Raw genomic sequence first — 22053 nt, forward strand, 5'->3', positions numbered from 1 at the left:
TCACCTTTCAACAGGACAATGACCCTAAGCACACAGCTCAAATAACAAAGGAGTGGTTTCGGACAACTCTGTGACCGTTTCTTGACTGGCCCAGCAGCCCTAGCCCTGACCTAAACCCAATTGAGCATCTCTGGAGAGACCTGAAAATGGCTGTCCACCAACGTTCACCACCAACCTGACAGAACTGGAGAGGATCTGCAAGGAAGAATGGCAGAGGATCCCCAAATCCAGGTGTGAAACACTTGTTGCATCATTCCCAAGAAGACTCATGGCTGTTCTAGCTCAAAAGGGTGCTTCTACTCAATACTGAGCACAGGGTGTGAATACTTATGACCATGTGATATTTCAGTTTTTCTTTTTTAATAAAGTTGCAAAAATTTCTACATTTCTGTTTTTTTCTGTCAAGATGGGGTGCTGAGTGTACATTAATGAGAAATAAAATGAACTTTTTTGATTTTGGCAAATGGCTGCAATGACACAAAGACTGAAAAATTTAGAGGGGTCTGAATACTTTCCGTACCCACTGTATATGCTGGCATTGAAAGTCATCATACCTCTGCTGAATGTAGCTGTAGGATGTAGGGTACCAGCACGGGAAGACACTGTTTGTTGTGTGGCATCGCAGTGGGGTGGTGGACAGCATGCTGAAGGACAGGCATCAGGAGGAGCTCCACAAGACCAAAGTCAACCATGTGAGTGACATCACACACTACTGACCTTGGGGTGGAATTTAAAGCCACAGTCTGTTTAATTTTACTCCAGACTAGGGCTGTGAAATTGTTTATTTTTTAATATTGTATGTTATGACCAGAGATCTCAGACAGATGATTGGATCACCTCCAACAGCAAATGGGGGAAGAACCTCAAATTTTATCTACCAACACTTTCTTAATGCCAGGTTTGAGCTGTTCTCAGCTGCTGCCAATAAGCCTTATTTTAATTCAATTCAATTTTATTTGTATAGCGCCAAATCACAATACAAATCATCTCAAGGCACTTTACAAAAACTAGAACTAAAAACCCAACAATTCCCTTATGAACAAGCACTTGGTGACAGTGGAGAGGAAAAACTCCCTTTAACGGAAGAAAAAACCTCCAGCAGAACCAGGCTCAGTTTGGGCGGCCATCTGCCTCGACCGGTTGGGGTGAGTGGATAGAGCAGAGAGAAAAGAACAGCAACAATAACAACAAATAGACACTGCAGGTTGGTGGGGCCAGTAACTGCACATCAGCGATAAACAGCTCCAGGACCAGGGACACCTGCAGAAGGTACAGAGAGAGAGAGAGAGGGAGGGAGAGAGCACAAACTAGGGGAGAGAGAGAGCACAAGGTTAGTGACATTCAATTGTGGAATATACATGTGAGGAGGGAGGAGAGAAGAGAGGGGAGGGGAAGGGAAAGAGGGGGGAGGGGGGTTAGGGTAGGGGAGCTCAGTGCACCGATGGTCCTCGGGCAGTCTAGACCTATAGCAGCATAACTAACTAAGGGATGGTTCAGGGTTGCCTGAAGCCAGCCCTAACTATATGCTTTGTCAAAGAGGAAGGTTTTAAGTCTAGCCTTAAAAGTACAGAGAGTGTCTGCCTCCTGAACCCAGGCTGAGAGCTGGTTCCACAGGAGAGGAGCTTGATAGCTAAAGGCTCTGCCTCCCATTCTGCTTTTGAGAACTCTGGGAACCACAAGTAGGCCTGCACTCTGAGAGTGAAGTGGTCTATTGGGATAATATGGTACTATGAGGTCTTTAAGGTATGAAGGAGCTTGATTATGAAGGGATTTGTATGTGAGAAGAAGGATTTTAAATTCTATTCTGTATTTTACAGGGAGCCAATGAAGAGAAGCTAATATAGGAGAAATATGATCTCTCTTGCTAGTTCCTGTCAGGACTCTGGCTGCGGCATTCTGGATTAATTGGAGGCTTTTTATGGAGATATTGGGACATCCAGATAGTAATGAGTTACAGTAATCGAGCCTTGATGTAACAAATGCATGGACTAGTTTTTCTGCATCATTCTGAGACAGGATGTTCCTAATTTTGGAAATGTTGCGCAGGTGAAAGAATGCAGTTCTAGAGATTTGTTTTATGTGTGAGTTAAAGGACATGTCCTGGTCAAAAATAACTCCAAGGTTTTTTACAGTAGTGCTGGAGGCCAGGGCTATGCCATCTAGAGTAGCTGTAATTTTAGAAAAGTTATTTCTGAGATTTTTTGGCCCAAATATAATAACTTCTGTTTTCTCCAAGTTTAAAAGTAAAAAGTTACTGGTCATCCAGGCCTTGATGTCAGTTAGACAGGCTTGAAGTCTGGTTAACTGGTTTGTGTTAACAGGTTTAATTGATAGATATAACTGAGTGTCATCTGCATAGCAGTGGTAATTAATAGAGTGCTTCCTAATGACATATCCTAAAGGAAGCATGTACAGGGTAAACAGAATCGGTCCTAGCACGGAGCCTTGTGGAACTCCATAACTAACTTTTGTTTGTGTGGAAGGTTCATCATGAACATGAACAAACTGGAATCTGTCCGATAAATAGGATTGGAACCACTTTAACGCTGTTCCTCTGATACCAGTCACATGCTCCAGTGTCTGTAATAAGATGTTGTGGTCAATGGTGTCGAATGCAGCACTAAGGTCTAGGAGGACAAGTATTGAAACAAGTCCATTATCTGAGGCTAAGAGAAGATCGTTGGTAACTTTCAACAGTGCTGTTTCTGTACTATGATGTGCTCTAAATCCTGATTGAAAATCTTCAAATAGTTCATTCCTGTGTAAGTGGTCTGATAGCTGCTTAGCAACAGCTTTATCTAGGATTTTAGAAATAAATGGCAGGTTGGATATTGGTCTATAATTAGCCAAGACTCTTGGATCAAGACTAGGCTTTTTGAGTAATGTTACGTCACTAATGACGGAAACGGAGAGGACCCAAAGGCAGATTCAAAAACAGCGTCGGTTTATTATAACACAAATTCACTGGAGGTTAATCCACACATAAAACTCTCCAGGTGCTCAGGACAGTCTTTCCTGAAAGTACAGGGCAGGATCAGACTGCGTGGCTCCCAGGCGACAGGGGAAGGCACACCCCAGGAACTGCTGACATGCAGGGACCTGGAGAAATAGAGAACAGGTAAGTTTTTGGCTGAGCTGATCCTTTCACTGAGTGAAGCTGGCGAGAGGCTACCGCGTGTAGATAACGGGAAGAACTGGCGACGCTGGAGAGGTGAACTGGAGCCTTTATTGACGATGGTGAGTAATTGGGACCAGGTGATGCTCATCAGCAGCAACTGTCTCTTGTGGCACACCTGCAGACAACACACCCTGAGGTAGAAAGGAGACAAGGTAAATTAGGAGGACTGGTACTGCCGCCTCATGACAGTACCCCCTCCCTTACGGTCGCCCCTTGGCGACCCCCAGGCTTGTCAGGGTGTCTCCGATGGAAGTTTCTGACCATGGTGGAGTCAAAGATAGCCGAGCGTGACACCCAGGAACGCTCCTCTGGGTCGTAGCCCTCCCAGTCCACCAGATATTGATACCCCCGTCCTCGGCGGCGGACATCCAGTAACCGGCGCACCGTGTATGCGGGGGCATCATCGATGAGCCGGGGCGGCGGTGGTGGGTTGGCCGGGGGGTTCAATGGGCTCACTGATACTGGTTTCAGCTGGGACACATGGAATACTGGATGAATCCTCATGTGGGGCGGGAGGCGAAGCCGGACCGCTACGGGGTTGATGAGACGCTCGACAGGGAAGGGTCCGATATACCTGGGAGAGAGTTTACGAGATTCAGTCTTAAGTGGGATATTTCGAGTGGATAGCCATACCGACTGTCCCGGTTGGTAAGATGGGGCTGGGGACCTCTGACGGTCAGCCACTCGACGATTCTGCTCCGCCGTTCTCCGAAGAGCCATCCGTGTTAGTCTCCACACCCGGCGGCAGCGACGGAGATGGTGCTGGAGTGACGGGACTGCCACGTCCCGTTCCTGGGCATCAAACAACGGGGGCTGATAACCTAAGGAGGCTTCGAAGGGGGTTAGACCAGTAGCAGAACTTAGTTGTGAGTTGTGAGCATATTCCACCCAAGGCAGGTACTTACTCCAGTCGGTGGGACAAGAGGCAGTGACACAACGCAGAGCTGCTCCCAGGTCCTGGTTAACACGCTCAGTCTGTCCATTGGTTTGCGGGTGGAACCCCGAGGATAAGCTCACTGTCGCACCCAAGTCCTCACAAAAAACCCTCCAGACCCGGGAGGTAAACTGGGGACCTCGGTCGGACACTATGTCCCGCGGAATTCCGTGCAGCCGGAACACATGCTGGGTTAATAAGTGGGCAGTTTCTAGTGCAGTGGGGAGCTTGGGAAGGGGAATGAAATGTGCAAACTTAGAAAACCTGTCTATTATGGTTAGGATAATGGTGTTACCTTGAGAGGGGGGGAGCCCCGTAACGAAGTCGAGGGCGATGTGCGACCAAGGCCTCGAAGGTATCGGCAATGGTTGAAGTAGTCCGGGGGCCGGTCGGTGTGAAGCCTTGCCTCGGGCGCATATGGCACAAGCTGACACAAAGGCCCGGATATCCTGGTCTTGGGACGGCCACCAGAACCGTCGCTGTACCAGGTCTTTGGTGCGGGCGATTCCGGGGTGGCAGGCGAGCTTGGTTCCGTGGGCCCACTGGAGAACCTGCGATCGGACAGAGCTGGGTACAAAAAGTCTGTTACTTGGGCCAGTGCCCGGATCCGGCTCATTAATCTGAGCCTGTTGTACCTGGTTCTCGATCTCCCAGGTGACCGCTGCTATCACGCAGTTGGGGGCAAGATGGAGGCGGGCTCGGGTTCCGACTCTGCGGGAGCAAACTGGCGGGAGAGAGCGTCCGGCTTGGTGTTGCGTGACCCCGGGCGGTAGGTGACCGTAAACTGAAATCGAGTAAAAAACAGAGCCCACCGTGCCTGCCGAGCGTTTAACCGTCTGGCAGACTGTAGGTAAGCTAGATTCTTATGGTCGGTCCACACTACAAAGGGATGTTCTGCACCCTCCAACCAGTGCCTCCACTCTTCTAGGGCTAATTTTATAGCAAGGAGTTCCTTATCGCCCACGTCGTAATTGCGCTCTGCCGGGGATAGCCGCTGGGAAAAGAAAGCACAGGGATGCAACTTGCCATCAGACTCAGCACGCTGGGATAGAACCGCCCCCACTCCTACGTTAGAAGCATCAACCTCTACGATGAACTGCCGCAGAGGGTCTGGTTGCAGGAGGACAGGGGCCGAGGTGAAGCGTGATTTTAGTTCAGAAAACGCTGCCTCTGCCTCTGGGAGCCAGATGAAAGGCACTTTGGGGGATGTGAGCCGGGTAAGGGGCTGGGCCACGCTGCTGAACCCACGGATAAAGCGGCGGTAAAAATTGGCAAACCCGAGGAACTGCTGTAACTTACGCCGAGTTGTGGGGCGTGGCCACTCAGCCACCGCACTGACCTTGCTGGGGTCTGCTAGTATTCTACCGCTCTCAACAATCAGACCGAGAAACGGAACGGATGGGCGGTGAAACTCACACTTCTTGGCCTTGACAAACAGCCGATTCTCCAACAGACGCTGCAGCACCAGTCTCACATGTTCCCGATGCTCATGCAGCGTCCGCGAGAAAATCAGGATGTCGTCAAGATAAACAAAAACTACTTTGTTCAGGAAATCTCGAAGGATGTCATTGATCATTGACTGGAAAACGGCTGGGGCGTTGGTGAGGCCGAATGGCATCACCAAATATTCAAAATGCCCTAAAGGGGTCTTGAAAGCCGTTTTCCATTCATCGCCCTCCCGGATCCGAATTAAATGATACGCACTACGGAGGTCGAGTTTGGTGAAAATAGTCGCTCCTTGCAGCAACTCGAAGGCGGATGACAGCAGGGGAAGCGGATAGCGATTTCGCACGGTGATAGCGTTAATTCCGCGGTAATCTATGCAGGGACGCAAGGTCCGATCCCTCTTTTCAACGAAGAAAAAACCGGACCCCACCGGGGACGACGAGGGCCGAATTATCCCTGACGCGAGGGACTCACCAATATACCGCTCCATCGCCTCCCTCTCCGGGCGCGACAGACTGTACAGCCTGCCAGAAGGAAGCGGAGCACCCGGGAGGAAATCGATGGGGCAATCGTAGGGTCGGTGTGGGGGTAACGATAAGGCCCTTTCCTTACTAAAGACCTGCGACAGGTCGTAGTAACACTCTGGCACGCCGGTTAAATCTATGGCCGTCTCAACAGGGTTACTCTGGGTAATAGTGGGGGTCAACGCCGCCCGGAGGCAAGTACCATGGCAGCGCTGACTCCACTCAGTGATCCTACCGGTAACCCAGTTAATGTGAGGGTTGTGGTGTTGAAGCCACGGAAGACCTAGTACCAGGGCTGATCGCGGTGCTGGAATGATTTTAAATGTGATCTCCTCGCGGTGATTACCTGAGAGGATCAGGGTCAAGGGAACGGTAACATGTGTGACGTGGGCAAGGAGACGACCGTCTAGGGCGTTGGCTCTCAAAGGGGAGGGCAGGGGGCGTAAGGACACCCCTATCCGCTGCGCCAATTCTGCATCTAAAAAGTTTTCGTCCGCCCCCGAGTCGACCAGGACGGACACGGGAAATGTCCGCCGATCGACCAAGAGGACGGCCGACAAATTTACCCTGGGGCATACCGGGCGATCCGACACCCGACTCACCAGCACCCCCAGGCTTACTGATGAGGCGGCCGGTTTTTTGGCCATTGTGGGCAATTTCTAAGCACGTGACCTGACTCACCACAGTATAGACACAAACCTCCCTGGAACCGCCGCCGCCGCTCTTCCGGGCTCAGACCAGCATGACCCAGCAGCATGGGTTCCTCCAGGTCCGAGGAGGTGGTAGTGGGGGTCGGAAAAGCCTTGGGAGCTGGCGGTCGTGCCGCGGATTCCTGGGCAGATGGCCCCGCGGGCAACCGTTCCCACTTGGCTCTCTCTCGTCGCCTCTCCCGGATGCGACCATCCAGGAGGATCACCTGGTCTATAAAAGATGGAAAATCGGGAGCTTGGTCCCTGCAAGTTAGTTCATCTTTGAGCTGTTCGGAAAGTCCACGTTTGAACAACTCCCGTAGGACTGGTCCTGCCCACCCCGTGCATGCTGCCACCGTCCTAAACTCGATGGCGTAATCCACCACGCTCCTATTTCCCTGGCGTATGGTGAGGAGCCGTGTAGCGGCGTCCCCGGCATAATCAGGTCGGTCAAACACTTGCCTGAAAGCCTCAAGAAACTGGAGTAGTGTCAGGTTAGTTAATGGCCTGGACGAGGATTCTGCCTCCGCCCAAGTGAGCGCCCTTCCCCGTAGCAGTCCGACTATAAAAGAAATTTTGGACTTATCTGTGGAGTAGGTCCGGGGTCGCGTCTCAAAGATGTTCGTGCACTGAAGAAGGAATCCTCCACAGGTTCCAGGGTTTCCGTGATATGGTTCGGGGTCCGCGACGTGCGGGTCGGGCTGATCCTGCGCCGGGCCAGGTGGCGGGCCCGTCTGTGGCGTGTCAACCGACACCACAGGAGCTGCGGGAGAGAGCTGCGTGGTTAGAATCCGTACCTGATCCATCAGCTGGGTCATGTGCGTAGCCATTTCCTGGTTCATCTTAACCAGGCTGCGTAGAGTATGATCGTGCTCTCCTAGCAAGGCCCCTTGCCGGGAGAGCGCCTCGTGCAGAGCGCTACTGCTCAGGTGTTTGCCGGGCTGGGAATCCGCTGGGTCCATTTGGCCAGTTCTTTCTGTTACGTCACTAATGACGGAAACGGAGAGGACCCAAAGGCAGATTCAAAAACAGAGTCAGTTTATTATAACACAAATTCACTGGAGGTTAATCCACACATAAAACTCTCCAGGTGCTCAGGACAGTCTTTCTTGAAAGTACAGGGCGACGAATGCCTGGATCAGACTGCGTGGCTCCCAGGCGACAGGGGAAGGCACACCCTTGGGCCGTCTGGCAGACTGTAGGTAAGCTAGATTCTTATGGTCGGTCCACACTACAAAGGGATGTTCTGCACCCTCCAACCAGTGCCTCCACTCTTCTAGGGCTAATTTTATAGCAAGGAGTTCCTTATCGCCCACGTCGTAATTGCGCTCTGCCGGGGATAGCCGCTGGTAAAAGAAAGCACAGGGATGCAACTTCCCATCAGACTCAGCACGCTGGGATAGAACCGCCCCCACTCCTACGTTAGAAGCATCAACCTCTACGATGAACTGCCGCAGAGGGTCTGGTTGCAGGAGGACAGGGGCCGAGGTGAAGCGTGATTTTAGTTCAGAAAACGCTGCCTCTGCCTCTGGGAGCCAGATGAAAGGCACTTTGGGGGATGTGAGCCGGGTAAGGGGCTGGGCCACGCTGCTGAACCCACGGATAAAGCGGCGGTAAAAATTGGCAAACCCGAGGAACTGCTGTAACTTACGCCGAGTTGTGGGGCGTGGCCACTCAGCCACCGCACTGACTTTGCTGGGGTCTGCTAGTATTCTACCGCTCTCAACAATCAGACCGAGAAACGGAACCGATGGGCGGTGAAACTCACACTTCTCGGCCTTAACAAACAGCCGATTCTCCAACAGACGCTGCAGCACCAGTCTCACATGTTCCCGATGCTCATGCAGCGTCCGCAAGAAAATCAGGATGTCGTCAAGATAAACAAAAACTACTTTGTTCAGGAAATCTCGGAGGATGTCATTGATCATTGACTGGAAAACGGCTGGGGCGTTGGTGAGGCCGAATGGCATCACCAAATATTCAAAATGCCCTAAAGGGGTCTTGAAAGCCGTTTTCCATTCATCGCCCTCCCGGATCCGAATTAAATGATACGCACTACGGAGGTCGAGTTTGGTGAAAATAGTCGCTCCTTGCAGCAACTCGAAGGCGGATGACAGCAGGGGAAGCGGATAGCGATTTCGCACGGTGATAGCGTTAATTCCGCGGTAATCTATGCAGGGACGCAAGGTCCGATCCCTCTTTTCAACGAAGAAAAAACCGGACCCCACCGGGGACGACGAGGGCCGAATTATCCCTGACGCGAGGGACTCACCAATATACCGCTCCATCGCCTCCCTCTCCGGGCGCGACAGACTGTACAGCCTGCCAGAAGGAAGCGGAGCACCCGGGAGGAAATCGATGGGGCAATCGTAGGGTCGGTGTGGGGGTAACGATAAGGCCCTTTTTTTACTAAAGACCTGCGACAGGTCGTAGTAACACTCCGGCACGCCGGTTAAATCTATGGCCGTCTCAACAGGGTTACTCTGGGTAATAGTGGGGGTCAACGCCGCCCAGGGGCAAGTACCATGGCAGCGCTGACTCCACTCGGTGATCCTACCGGTAGCCCAGTTAATGTGAGGGTTGTGGTGTTGAAGCCACGGAAGACCTAGTACCAGGGCTGATCGCGGTGCTGGAATAATTTTAAATGTGATCTCCTCGCGGTGATTACCTGAGAGGATCAGGGTCAAGGGAACGGTAACATGTGTGACGTGGGCAAGGAGACGACCGTCTAGGGCGTTGGCTCTCAAAGGGGAGGGCAGGGGGGGTAAGGACACCCCTATCCGCTGCGCCAATTCTGCATCTAAAAAGTTGTCGTCCGCCCCCGAGTCGACCAGGACGGACACGGGAAATGTCCGCCGATCGACCAAGAGGACGGCCGACAAATTTACCCTGGGGCATACCGGGCGATCCGACACCCGACTCACCAGCACCCCCAGGCTTACTGATGAGGCGGCCGGTTTTTTTGGCCGTTGTGGGCAATTTCTAAGCACGTGACCTGACTCACCACAGTATAGACACAAACCTCCCTGGAACCGCCGCCGCCGCTCTTCCGGGCTCAGACCAGCATGACCCAGCAGCATGGGTTCCTCCAGGTCCGAGGAGGTGGTAGTGGGGGTCGGAAAAGCCTTGGGAGCTGGAGGTCGTGCCGCGGATTCCTGGGCAGATGGCCCCGCGGGCAACCGTTCCCACTTGGCTCTCTCTCGTCGCCTCTCCCGGATGCGACCATCCAGGAGGATCACCTGGTCTATAAAAGATGGAAAATCGGGAGCTTGGTTCCTGCAAGTTAGTTCATCTTTGAGCTGTTCGGAAAGTCCACGTTTGAACAACTCCCGTAGGACTGGTCCTGCCCACCCCGTGCATGCTGCCACCGTCCTAAACTCGATGGCGTAATCCACCACGCTCCTATTTCCCTGGCGTATGGTGAGGAGCCGTGTAGCGGCGTCCCCGGCATAATCAGGTCGGTCAAACACTTGCCTGAAAGCCTCAAGAAACTGGAGTAGTGTCAGGTTAGTTAATGGCCTGGACGAGGATTCTGCCTCCGCCCAAGTGAGCGCCCTTCCCCGTAGCAGTCCGACTATAAAAGAAATTTTGGACTTATCTGTGGAGTAGGTCCGGGGTCGCGTCTCAAAGATGTTCGCGCACTGAAGAAGGAATCCTCCACAGGTTCCAGGGTTTCCGTGATATGGTTCGGGGTCCGCGACGTGCGGGTCGGGCTGATCCTGCGCCGGGCCAGGTGGCGGGCCCGTCTGTGGCGTGTCAACCGACACCACAGGAGCTGCGGGAGAGAGCTGCGTGGTTAGAATCCGTACCTGATCCATCAGCTGGGTCATGTGCGTAGCCATTTCCTGGTTCATCTTAACCAGGCTGCGTAGAGTATGATCATGCTCTCCTAGCAAGGCCCCTTGCCGGGAGAGCGCCTCGTGCAGAGCGCTACTGCTCAGGTGTTTGCCGGGCTGGGAATCCGCTGGGTCCATTTGGCCAGTTCTTTCTGTTACGTCACTAATGACGGAAACGGAGAGGACCCAAAGGCAGATTCAAAAACAGAGTCAGTTTATTATAACACAAATTCACTGGAGGTTAATCCACACATAAAACTCTCCAGGTGCTCAGGACAGTCTTTCCTGAAAGTACAGGGCGACGAATGCCTGGATCAGACTGCGTGGCTCCCAGGCGACAGGGGAAGGCACACCCCAGGAACTGCTGACATGCAGGGACCTGGAGAAATAGAGAACAGGTAAGTTTTTGGCTGAGCTGATCCTTTCACTGAGTGAAGCTGGCGAGAGGCTACCGCGTGTAGATAATGGGAAGAACTGGCGACGCTGGAGAGGTGAACCGGAGCCTTTATTGACGATGGTGAGTAATTGGGACCAGGTGATGCTCATCAGCAGCAACTGTCTCTTGTGGCACACCTGCAGACAACACACCCTGAGGTAGAAAGGAGACAAGGTAATTAGGAGGACTGGTACTGCCGCCTCCTGACAAGTAAAGGTTTGATTACTGCAGTCTTAAAGGCCTGTGGTACGTAGCCTGATACTAGAGATAAATTTACCAAGTCTAATAAAGATGAGTTCATTAATGACAGGGTGCCTTTAAGCAGTCTAGTCGGGATGGGGTCTAAGAGACACATTGATGATTTCGATGAAGCAACTACTGATGTAAATTCAGAGAGATCTATAGGAGAGAAGCAGTCTAAACATAACTGAGGTCCTACAGATGATTCAAGAGCTACTGTAGTAGAAGATTCATTTATTGCAGGTATAGGAAGCATCTGCTGAATTTTATCTCTAATAGTTGTGATTTTATTTGTAAATAAACATAAATTCATCACTGCTGAGAGCTAAGGGAACACTGGGCTCAACAGAGCTGTGACTTTTTGGGGGGCCACAGAATCAAGCGTTTCACGCAGTGAGGTTACAGCGCTGTCAACAACATGATCAATTTGGTAGGGAGTGGGATTGAAGCAGCTGCCCTCCACTATGTTTATACTTGGCATAGATGTAAAAAAAGTTATTAAAGAATGATCTGACAAAACAGGATTTGGGGGAAAAACTATTAGATGTTCAATTTCGACACCATAGGTCAGAACAAGATCAAGGGTGTGATTGAAACAGTGGGTGGGTTTATTAACATTTTGAGTGAAACCAATTGAATCTAATATAGAATTAAATGCAATGCTGAGGCTGTTATTTTCAACATCTACATGAATGTTAAAATCTCCCACTATAATAACTTTATCTGATCTAAGCACTAAATCAGACAGGAAGTCAGGGAATTCAGTTAAAAACTCTGAGTAAGGGACAGGTGGACGGTACAAAATGACAAGTAGAACTGGTTTTTGTGTTTTCCAGTTTGGATGTGAGAGACTAAGAGTGAGGCTCTCAAATGAGTTATAACTGTTCTGAGGATGAAAGTTTAATAATAAGTTTGAGTGGAAGATTGCAGCTACTCCCCCACCTCGACCTGTGCTTCGAGGAACATGATAATTTTTATGACTGAGGGGGGTTGATTCATTCAGACTGACATATTCATCCTGCTGTAACCAGGTTTCAGTAAGATAAAGTAGGTCAATTTGGTGATCAGTTATCAAATCATTTACTAACAGAGATTTAGAAGAAAGGGACCTAATATTTAATAATCCACATTTGACAGTTCTGTTTTTCTGTTCAATAAGAGGAGTGGTCTTAATTTTTATTAAGTTTTTATGAATAACTCCTCTTCTGTTAACTTCTAATTTATTTGATTTATATGTTCGAGGGGCAGACACAGTCTCTATGTGGTTTGAGGGGGGCGGCGGCTCTAAGGAAACTGCAGAGAGGCGTTTTAGACTGAGTCTCTGCGTCCCGGTCCCCACCCTGGATTGTCAGGGCTTTAGGTCGGCTAATAAACTCGGTCAAATTCCTAGAGATGAGAGCTGCACCATTCAAAGTGGGATGGATGCCGTCTCTCGCTACCAGACCGGGTTTTCCCCAGAAAGTGGCCCAATTGTCTATGAAGCCCACATCGTTTGCTGGACACCACCTAGACAGCCAGCGACAGAACGACGACATGCGGCTAAACATGTCATCGCTGGTCAGATTGGGGAGGGGTCCAGAGAAAACTACGGAGTCCGACATTAATTTAGCAAAGTTACACACCAACTCAACATTAATTTTAGTGACCTCCGATTGGCGTAATCGGGTGTCATTGCTGCCGACGTGAATAACAATTTTCCCATATTTCCGATTAGCCTTAGCCAGCAGCTTCAGATTTGACTCGATGTCGCCCGCTCTGGCGCCAGGAATACATTTGACTATGGTTGCTGGTGTCTCTATTTTCACGTTTCTGACTATGGAATCGCCAATTATCAGAGTCGGTTTCTCAGCGGGTGTGTCGCTGAGCGGGGAAAATCTATTAGAAACGTGAACAGGCAGGTGATGAGCCGTGGGCTTCTGCTTAGGAGTACGTTTCCGTCGGACCGTCGCCCAGGCTAATTCTCCGGGCTGCTCCGGAGCTGCCCTTGGACCGCTAACAGACCCTGAGCTCGGTGGCTCCACACCAGCTAACGGGGCTGGGCTAGCTGGCTTTTGTTCGAAGGTGCGGAGCCGCGCTTCCAAATCAGTGATCCTCGCCTCCAAGGCTAACAGAACCTTACACTTATTACAGGTATCATTATCGCTAAAGGAGGCAGAGGAATAACTAAACATGTGGCACACCGAGCAAGAAAGAGAGGGAGAGGGAGAGGCCATGTTAGCTAAGCTAACTAGCTAGCTAAGCTAACCGGTAGGCTAACGAGCGCTAAGTCAGGAAATAGCAATAAATACCGGTCAAAATAGAAAGGTACTTGACTAGTACCGGAATGTAGCAGTTAATGAATTGTTTAGAGTTTAGTTAGTTTTTAGGTGTGTTAAACTATAGCTAGTCTGTTGCTAGTCTGTAGACGAACTATGCAACACACACAACACGACACGCTTTCTCTGACAGTATGCTTACACAGTTGTCAGGAAAAGTAATGACACTGCAGTTTCTTGGGATTCTGCATAAAATGGTCATGAAATATGATCTAATCTTCACCAAAGCCAGAAATATCAACAAAATCAATATGAAGAAGCTGATAAAACACCTGTCATGATCTTTCATGTCTTTATTTACTGGCTATATTGGCCATCTCTCTCTCTCTCTCTCTCTCGCTCTGTTACAAACACGATGGCTGTCAGTAATTAGACATACAGTCGAATTACGTGCATGAATTTCATGCATCAGAGATGGGTGTCACATGTGCGCCTAATCAGCTGGCTGTGGTAGCCAGATGCTCTGGACCTTGGAGTGCATTGCAGGGTTTTGTCAGATTGCCGAGTTGGTGCAATACTAAGATGTTTTACCTCTATACTGTTTGCTGCACCTGGGACCTACGGGGCACCTTTAATTGTATTGCTGTTACACTTCAGATCTCCATCAGACATATCTAGTGGTTACATGTGATACACAAAATGCTATAGCTTGCACTAAGAAATTGTTCGCATATACTGTACTGTGTATAATTAGAATCACGTCGACTGTGAATCAACTACAAAGAAGCTGAATTAAGGCCTTCTCTGATATGATGTGTTGCATCTCTCAGGTGGTCACCTGTCCAAATGCCTCCTTTACCGACTTGGCTGAAATTGTGTCAAGAATCGAACCTGTGACGAGCACTTTAATCAATGGTTAGTAACATTGAAATCATAAGCTAATAATTAGCATGCGCTTATCATTATTAGCTAATATTCAAGCATGCTTTTGATTTACAGTTATAGCCCAGACTTGTATGTGATTATATCAAATCTCTAATAAAGATAAGAACCTGATGGTCCTGATGATATTGGCAAGTGTCTTTTTGTCCAAAAATACTCAAATGCTCTCCTTTGACAAGTTACATAAATAATAATAATAGATTGTGATTTAAAATGGGACAAAATGATAATGTCCCTTGACTGTCTTCAGAGGAACCGTCTGATGAATACCAGACAGACTATGATGAGGAGGCAGTGGAAAGTGCGCTGTCTGACTTTGAGGCAGTCAATGCTGGCAGCCAGCAAACTGAGGGAGAGGAGACAGCAGACAATGAAACAGTATGTTATTACGTGTTTTAAGTTAATGTAATGAAGTCTGTGTGGAAGTAAAGCTATATCATAACCATCATAACCCATAACCTGACAGCCACAGAGATGCTAATTTTAACCTTTTGTCTTTTGCACAGGATGAAGAAATTCCAGTACATATTCAGCACCGAACAAAGAACGTGCCACATAATGCAAGATCATGACTGCTTATCAGGGCTTCTGACCATGGTCCACAACACAACACACACACACATATATGTGTATATATATATATATATACACACACACACAAACACGATTGCAGTATTTATGTACCCTTTGAACAATGCACTGAGTTTGCATTATCTAACATGTAGCTGATACTCTTATCTAAGGAACAGTCAGGTAGCATGTTCAGTGTCTCAATCCAGGACACATGAACAGAGCACCAAACTGGTACGGATGCAGTAACTGACTCAAACCTACTAAAGAGTATGTGTTTTGTTTTGTTTTTTTCCACTTCATATGGAAAATGTGCTTTGAAATGTTTGACAGTTTTATTCGTAGTTGCTTCCTGATATAGATTCAAAAAACACTATTGTGTGTTTCATAATGTTTACATAAAAGAAAAACAGCATATATGTTTTGTGCATGCAGTGCACTTCAAGTACAGCGTTGCCCACTGTACTTACCAACATGCAGTTAATAATCAATGAATGACAATGAAAGAATTTCTTTGGGTTCAGAGCAGGGGTATCTGAACACTACATGTGTGAACATGATAATGTGAACAGTTACTCTAATAAGCTTTTTCTTACATGCAAATCATGCACATTAGAGATATATCTTGAGTGTATTGCTTACATGAAGGCTGACTAGTTAGGCAAGTATTTCAATAATAACATAAATACTGCAGTGCAGTTTTTTTGGTATTTTCTTTTCACCTTAACCTGTGCCTTTTCTCACTGAGCTTGTCAAACATGCTAACCAGGGCAGGAGGAGGAACCAGGAATATTCTTTATGGCAGCTATTTTAGCTGTTTCAATGTTACACTAGCTTTCATACTATACTAAACACTTTTTAAATGGATATGGTTACATCATATACAGTTAATATGTAGTATGGAATCGGGATGCAGCATAGGTTTAATTAAGATTTAAATAATGACCTGTAGCCACAGTTCAATCAGGAAGACTAATTTTGTGCCTGTCAGTCAGAGAGTAATGACTATGTGATGAGGTGCTGAGCTTGATTATTACAGAAGACACAAGAGGTTCTAGGCTCATCTGACTTTTGACAATAGGAGTTTTCTGAAGTCTGGAGTTCTCCTCTTGCTTTATAAACTGGAATAAAGTAGTTGTTAAAGTTGACTTTGTAGACCTTCCTGGCCTGTGACTTGGAATTTCTTGCTTGACTATTTGTTTACTTTAAGAGCCATACTTTGACATGCCATCTCTTCCTCCAGCCAATTTGCAAAATTAATGAGATTATAAGGGTCGCAGTTCTGGCATGTCTGGAAAAGTTGTCCACATGTCCACCTAAAAGTTTACTGAGCAGTTGATGGACATGTAATGCACATGCACACTCCTTGGCTCATTCATTATGACCCCAAGACTAATGCATACCAACCAGAGCTCTGATCAATACAGCAAACTGGCTGAACCCCCAAGAGTACCCTGTAACTATAGTTGGAATGTTCTAGATGGAAGCAGTTGTTCTTAATATCCACAGATCGGGCTTGGCCACATTTCTTCTGGAGAGCCTTCACAAGACCTAATAGCGTAAGGCTGAGGATGATGAGCATATGCTAAGGCCAAATGACAGTTTCAAATGGTCCAACAGAATGCCATTATTTTGCTCAGTTTCATTTGGTGGTAGCAGGTTTTCCAGGGCCATGTTAAGCTTTGCAAACTCCGAGGGGTCATCTCTTTTAAAGTAAAGGAAGGACAGTTGTTAGAATAAGGGCATTGTAAATTGCTAACTGTGTTATGAGAATTGTCATTTTGCAGACAGATTTACAGATGTTTGATTAGAACCAACATTTATTGGTGTTTCCGCCCGGTTTCCAATACAGCATCAACGGTGAAGAGGAGGACGAGGACGCTGGAAAACTGTGCACAGTCGGTCCCATAGGGGATCGAGGAAAATCCACCCTCGTGAATTCGACGGGAGGTCGGTGTCTACTCGCCTGAAAAGATCCTCTTCACTTCTGCTGCTTGACGGAAGCCGGACAAGAGACGTATCTGCAGAAATAGGTGAGCTGCGTTGACTTCTATGTCTGGGACATAGCAGTGTCAGGGACACTAGAAAGCAGCTGTAAGTTCGTCAGGGACGAAACCTATGTCAGGGACATAAGCAGTGTCAGGGACACTAGAAAGCAGCTGTAAGTTCGTCAGGGACGAAACCTATGTCAGGGACATAGCAGTGTCAGGGACACTTGAAAAGTAAAAGCGCTATTCGTCAGGGACGAAAAGAAAGTATCAGGGATACTGAAACACGTGTGAGTGAATGAGAGCGTGTGAGTGAATGAGAACGTGTGATTGATGGTAGTTGACGGACTATTGTCGGCTGAATAGAGCAGCGTCACTACCTATTTAAACTGTGTATTTTGTTGGGCACAAGTAAAAATTGAAAAGTTGAGTGTGGTGGACGGCTGTATCCGCAGGTAATTAGTACCTGTAGAAGCTTGATACAGTGGACGATCCCCGCGCTGTTGTGACTGATCGTTTGCTTGTGCCAAAGTTGCAACTATGGGAAAGGGGAACAGTAAACCCCAATTAATGGGGGATCCTAAATTTATGAACACTTATTCTCCTGGATCAGCGAGATATTTAGGAGAATGGAGGGAAAAAGTATGAGTTTCCTGGAAAATTGGAAACCTGCGCATGCGATAAATTGGTAACTCAGTTAAAAGCAGAAATGGCCATAGTAGAACCTAGGAAAATTGATAAATTTAAATTGCAGCTCATTGAGGCAGTAAAGTGGCAAGAGCAAGCTGAGAAGAGAAGAGATAAAAGTCCCTCATAGCAGCCCTCCAGGAGGAGCCAGCTGATTTTGTAGGGTGCCCACAAGCGTTAATTCAACAAGAAGAAGCAGCGGCTGCTGCACCTGTGACGGGGGCAGCGAAGGCAGCCGCGATCCCGCCTCCTACGGCTGGACCTGCCCTAACCAGTCCTAGCCACACTAGATCAGGAAATCTGTATGGTCCTTTAGTTGATGAGGTCCAGGGACTGGCAGAGGCTATGTCAAAATTAAGTGTGCCTAACCCTCATTTTGGAGTAGGGAATGATAACAGGCCACTTCTCCTGGTAAGGAGACCGTGGTCTTGTAAGGAGCTAGAGGATGCAGTAAAAGGGCTAGGGGACCCCCTCGCTAATGTTCGTTAATGGCTAGAAAATCAGCAACAACTTAGACAAACTTACAATTTGGACGGGCAGGAAATTGACTCAGCGTGCAGGAAAGCTTTAGGACACAGATATGGAGGAGTGAGGGGAGGATATACAGGGCAGACTCCAGGGGGGGAAGTTTTGGCCCCCGGAGTCCCAGCCTTAGACAACCAAGTTACATTGCTGACAGATAGAGTAAAAAATGCATTTGTTAAACCTCCTGATTACCAAGCTATTGCCCAATGTAAACAAAAAGAAGGTGAGGATGTGCAGGACTATAGAGGACGGCTAGAGGAAGTGTTTAAAGCAAACAGTGGTTTGGATCCCTCTGACACTGTCGCTTCCCCCTATCAGCAACAACTGAAGCAGGCCTTGCTGAGTGGGTTTCTTCCGTCCATCACTCACCACATCCGAAAGCTAAATATTAATACACCCACAGATGGAGTGACTCAAATAATGAATTATGCACAGCATGCCCAAGACTTACAGAAACATAAATCAGAACAACAATCAAAAGCTGCAGTGTTTGCACTACTGGATGTCATGGGTGACAGGGGGAGAGGAGGTCCTTCACAGTACAACAGGAGAGGATTCAGAGGAAGAGGCAGAGGTAGAGGGAGCTCAGGAAGAGGTTCTGGAAATAGGAAATGGAAGGATGATGTATACTATAATGTGTAGATGTTTGATTAGAACCAACAACAGTCTTTCAATGTGAGCTGACCTAGAGAGCTGCACAGGCGTTGAGGATGGAGCAGGCATCTGAGAGCCAGTAGCATTACAGTATGGAAGCATGAGTCATAACTGGGATATATGAGGCCACCTGATTATCTTCTGCCTGTGAATACCAGGAGACTAGGACAAAAATTGAGAGCATGCGACATGTAGGTTACCATAGCGTTTCAACAGAGAAAGCTTAAGTGAAGATAAATATGAATTATAGCAATGGTGGAGTAAAAAATAATAATTAATTCAACAATATGGTAAAGCAATAAACTTACAGATTCTCAAAGCAACAATCCACTCAGGAATCCAGTGCAATGAGAGGGGTACCAGCCATGCGCACACACAGACCAGAGGACATGTGGCAACGTGATCACTAGTAATGTACAGGTGAAGCAAAATATTTCCTAAGACATGTTTTCTTAAAATAATACTCCATTTCTCAAAACCCTAAATTCAAACTTCTATGTCCAGTTAAAACCATGTAATGCTTCATCTAAACCAGACTTTGGCTTCAGACATCACACAAAGGCCTTTAAATACACAGACACTATAGAACAGCCAAGGCACCTTGCTGAGACTGATTCAAAACACTACTACAAAAACCTTACTGTATCAAGTTATGGCACTTTTCCCCCAGACCAGCATCTTTACATGACCCCAATATAAAAACACAAGACAGTTTTTTATTCCTCCTAGTTAAAATGAAATTGAGTGAAATACATATACCGCAGCTGAAAAGAACATAGACAAAGATAGACATAGATAAAGACAAAAATATGTATTTACCCAGTTTGTACATAAAGCTCTCATCTCTGGTCTGGTCCAGACTATGTCGGAATTCCTTCTAATAAACCTGATTCATCACCAACCTTTTCCACTGAAAGATGTGGTCAATTGTTGAAATGCTGACTGCATCAGTGCCTCAGAATATTGATTGACATGTCTTCAGCCTCCATTAGCTGGTCTTTGCTCTGTTCTGCAAAATAGCCATGAGATTACTGTAACCCATCCATTTCACAAAATAAGAGCGTACAGTAGTATGTAGTCTACAGTATGAGAGAGGAAACATGTATAGGGACACATAAGTGCTGTAACAGTGCAGAGTACAGCACTTCAAAGTTACAGTAGTGCACAGTATGTAAACTATCTACCTATTTTCATCTCTGAAGGTCCAGATTATAGACGTATATAGTATAGAAGTTACTTTGAAGCAGCTCACATTTGACTGCACACTTTGCCCAACTTCCCTAATGGGCAAGGACAAGGTCAACTGGAGTTGCATGAATTATTCAGAAAGTATTTGTTTTCATTGCCTTTCCTCTACCATGTGTGTCCTCCTTATGGGCTTACTGTTTCACGACAAGTGAACTGACCCACTGGCCTTTGTCTATCTCATGGCGTTTCCAACGGGGAATTGTGTGTTAATGATTGAGTGTGATGACTTGAATTAATCATACCAATGCCAGTGCTTTTTAAATGCAGACACTGACATGTGAAACAATTTTGTGTGTAGTTGTTCACACAATGTTCAACAAATCTCATGTGAAAATGGGAACTGTGTGTTTTTAGTTGTAGGAAATTAGTCTGTCTTTTGGTAGATGGCATTATAGTTTGGGATCTTTAATTAACAAACCTGGTTATAGTGTGTAAGCGTTCGAGAAAGACTATAATAGAAAGGATTTATTGTGACGTGGGGAAAAGGCAGTGCTGTAGTAGATGGAAGGGGAAAGGCAGGATAGTATCAGGAGTTCTTAATAGAAAAAGATTTGGGGGGGTATCTTCCTCATTCTGCTTGCCAGAATTAAATTATCTGCCAGTTAAGGTAACATCATGCTTTACAGAGCTGCTTTTTGTCCTTTTCAGTCATAATGGTTAAATGACTTCTTTGTGATTCATTGTTCATTATTTATTTTATGATTGGAAGGCAGAGTATAGTGACTTTTTAAATACAGAAAATGCTGATGCTAACCATTTTTGAATTGTATGGAAGACGTTACAGCCGTGTTACAGTAGTATAAACTTTACCTTTGTAAAATTGAATTCCTCATTTTCAGCTGTTATGACTTACCTGTTAAATTGTTAAACAAGACCCTATAATGATTTGGAATATTAATAGTGAGCAAATTGGTGATAACTGTAAGTTTTCTTTAATTTATACTTTGTTTGCTGAAAATGTGGAGAAACAAGTGTTCAGCTGAATGTGAAATTGTTTATTGCCATGTTTCAAATAAAATAGGTTCTTTCAGTTGTCAGTGGTTCAAGCAGTTTGTATATTAGTTTGTATATTCATCCAGTTTTCAAGTGGTCTACAACAAAAAGGTGCAGAACGAACAGAAATAGATACAAGAACTCTAAATAGCTACAGAGAATCAAATCAAGAACGTTATATTCTGCAAATTAAATGCACCACAAATGCGATACGATTATGTGACTACGGGTTCTAAAAAGTCGTGCTACAAAAAAATGGATTCCTCATCAATCGACGATGACCTTGTGTTGATCAAATAAGAAAATGTGAGGTGCACCCAATACAATGCACCAGAACAGTCGCTATGTTGCAACCAATCACACTCATCAGGCAGTGTATAATGCCAAGTATCTCTATTTTAGCAGGATAATAACAGAACAGATTCTCAGATAAATAGTAAGAAAACGCGTACAAGTATTATCTCCAGGGTAATGTAACAACGGGAAGATCCCGAAGCCACAGTCGCAGCCCCTGGAGGGCGAATCCGCTTCTCCGACCCCTCGGGTCACGGGGCTCCCAGCAACTGGTAAGGAATGTGCCGCTTGCGAAGCAATCGGCCACCATGCGAACCGCGCGCGAGGAGAAAAGAGGAAAAGAGCCTTAGATGACGCCGGAATATATCACCTCCGGGGGTCATCCGGGGTCACACGTGACTTTGTTGGTATAAATACTCGAACTGCGCATGCGCGAAGGGAACATTCAGCGTTCAGAAACAGGAAGCTAACCAAAATAAGACGCCAGGCAGGGCTCAAAACCGGAAACCAGGTTCAGACCCTGATGTCACCTTTGAAGTATGACATAATGATGATGTCAGAATTGAAAGGGTACAGCTTCAGTGTAGTAGTAGTACGTTGAAACTTCTCTTCAA

The 22053-nt window shown here is 47.1% G+C and overlaps 1 protein-coding gene and 1 long non-coding RNA gene across 4 annotated transcripts; one reads left to right on the plus strand and one right to left on the minus strand.

The window, feature by feature from the left end:
• Positions 1-619: 619 nt before the first annotated feature.
• LOC113121306 (patatin-like phospholipase domain-containing protein 7) lies at positions 620-16945 on the plus strand. Of its 2 annotated transcripts, none has more exons than XM_026295744.2 (4): positions 620-692; positions 14369-14453; positions 14731-14858; positions 14987-15436. In XM_026295744.2, exons 1-4 carry the CDS (start codon positions 642-644, stop codon positions 15050-15052), a joined length of 330 nt encoding a protein of 109 aa, XP_026151529.1. In that variant the 5' UTR covers positions 620-641; the 3' UTR covers positions 15053-15436. The 2 variants fall into 2 exon arrangements, 1 of the variants encoding a protein (XP_026151529.1); XR_003295160.2 differs by lacking the exon at positions 620-692 and adding an exon at positions 16903-16945 and having other exon boundaries at positions 13924-14453; positions 14987-15320.
• LOC113125719 (uncharacterized) lies at positions 10805-21781 on the minus strand. 2 transcript variants are annotated; one of them, XR_004463055.1, is made up of 4 exons: positions 21598-21781; positions 19213-19913; positions 18936-19066; positions 10805-11196 (listed from the first exon to the last, which is right to left on the minus strand). It is a non-coding gene; the product is annotated as an uncharacterized LOC113125719 (long non-coding RNA). The 2 variants fall into 2 exon arrangements; XR_003295280.1 differs by having other exon boundaries at positions 18936-19913.
• Positions 21782-22053: the final 272 nt, after the last annotated feature.

This window comes from Mastacembelus armatus, unplaced genomic scaffold, assembly GCF_900324485.2.
Source record: "Mastacembelus armatus unplaced genomic scaffold, fMasArm1.2, whole genome shotgun sequence".
Classification (NCBI taxonomy): domain Eukaryota; kingdom Metazoa; phylum Chordata; class Actinopteri; order Synbranchiformes; family Mastacembelidae; genus Mastacembelus; species Mastacembelus armatus.

What these genes read in the sequence shown, in the direction of transcription:
- LOC113121306 (XM_026295744.2), top strand. Translation starts at nt 642, where the DNA reads ATGCTGAAGGACAGGCATCAGGAGGAGCTCCACAAGACCAAAGTCAAC. An exon ending in GACGAGCACTTTAATCAATG is followed by an intron (nt 14,454 to 14,730) that starts GTTAGTAACATT and finishes GACTGTCTTCAG; the next exon opens with AGGAACCGTCTGATGAATAC. An exon ending in AGACAGCAGACAATGAAACA is followed by an intron (nt 14,859 to 14,986) that starts GTATGTTATTAC and finishes TCTTTTGCACAG; the next exon opens with GATGAAGAAATTCCAGTACA.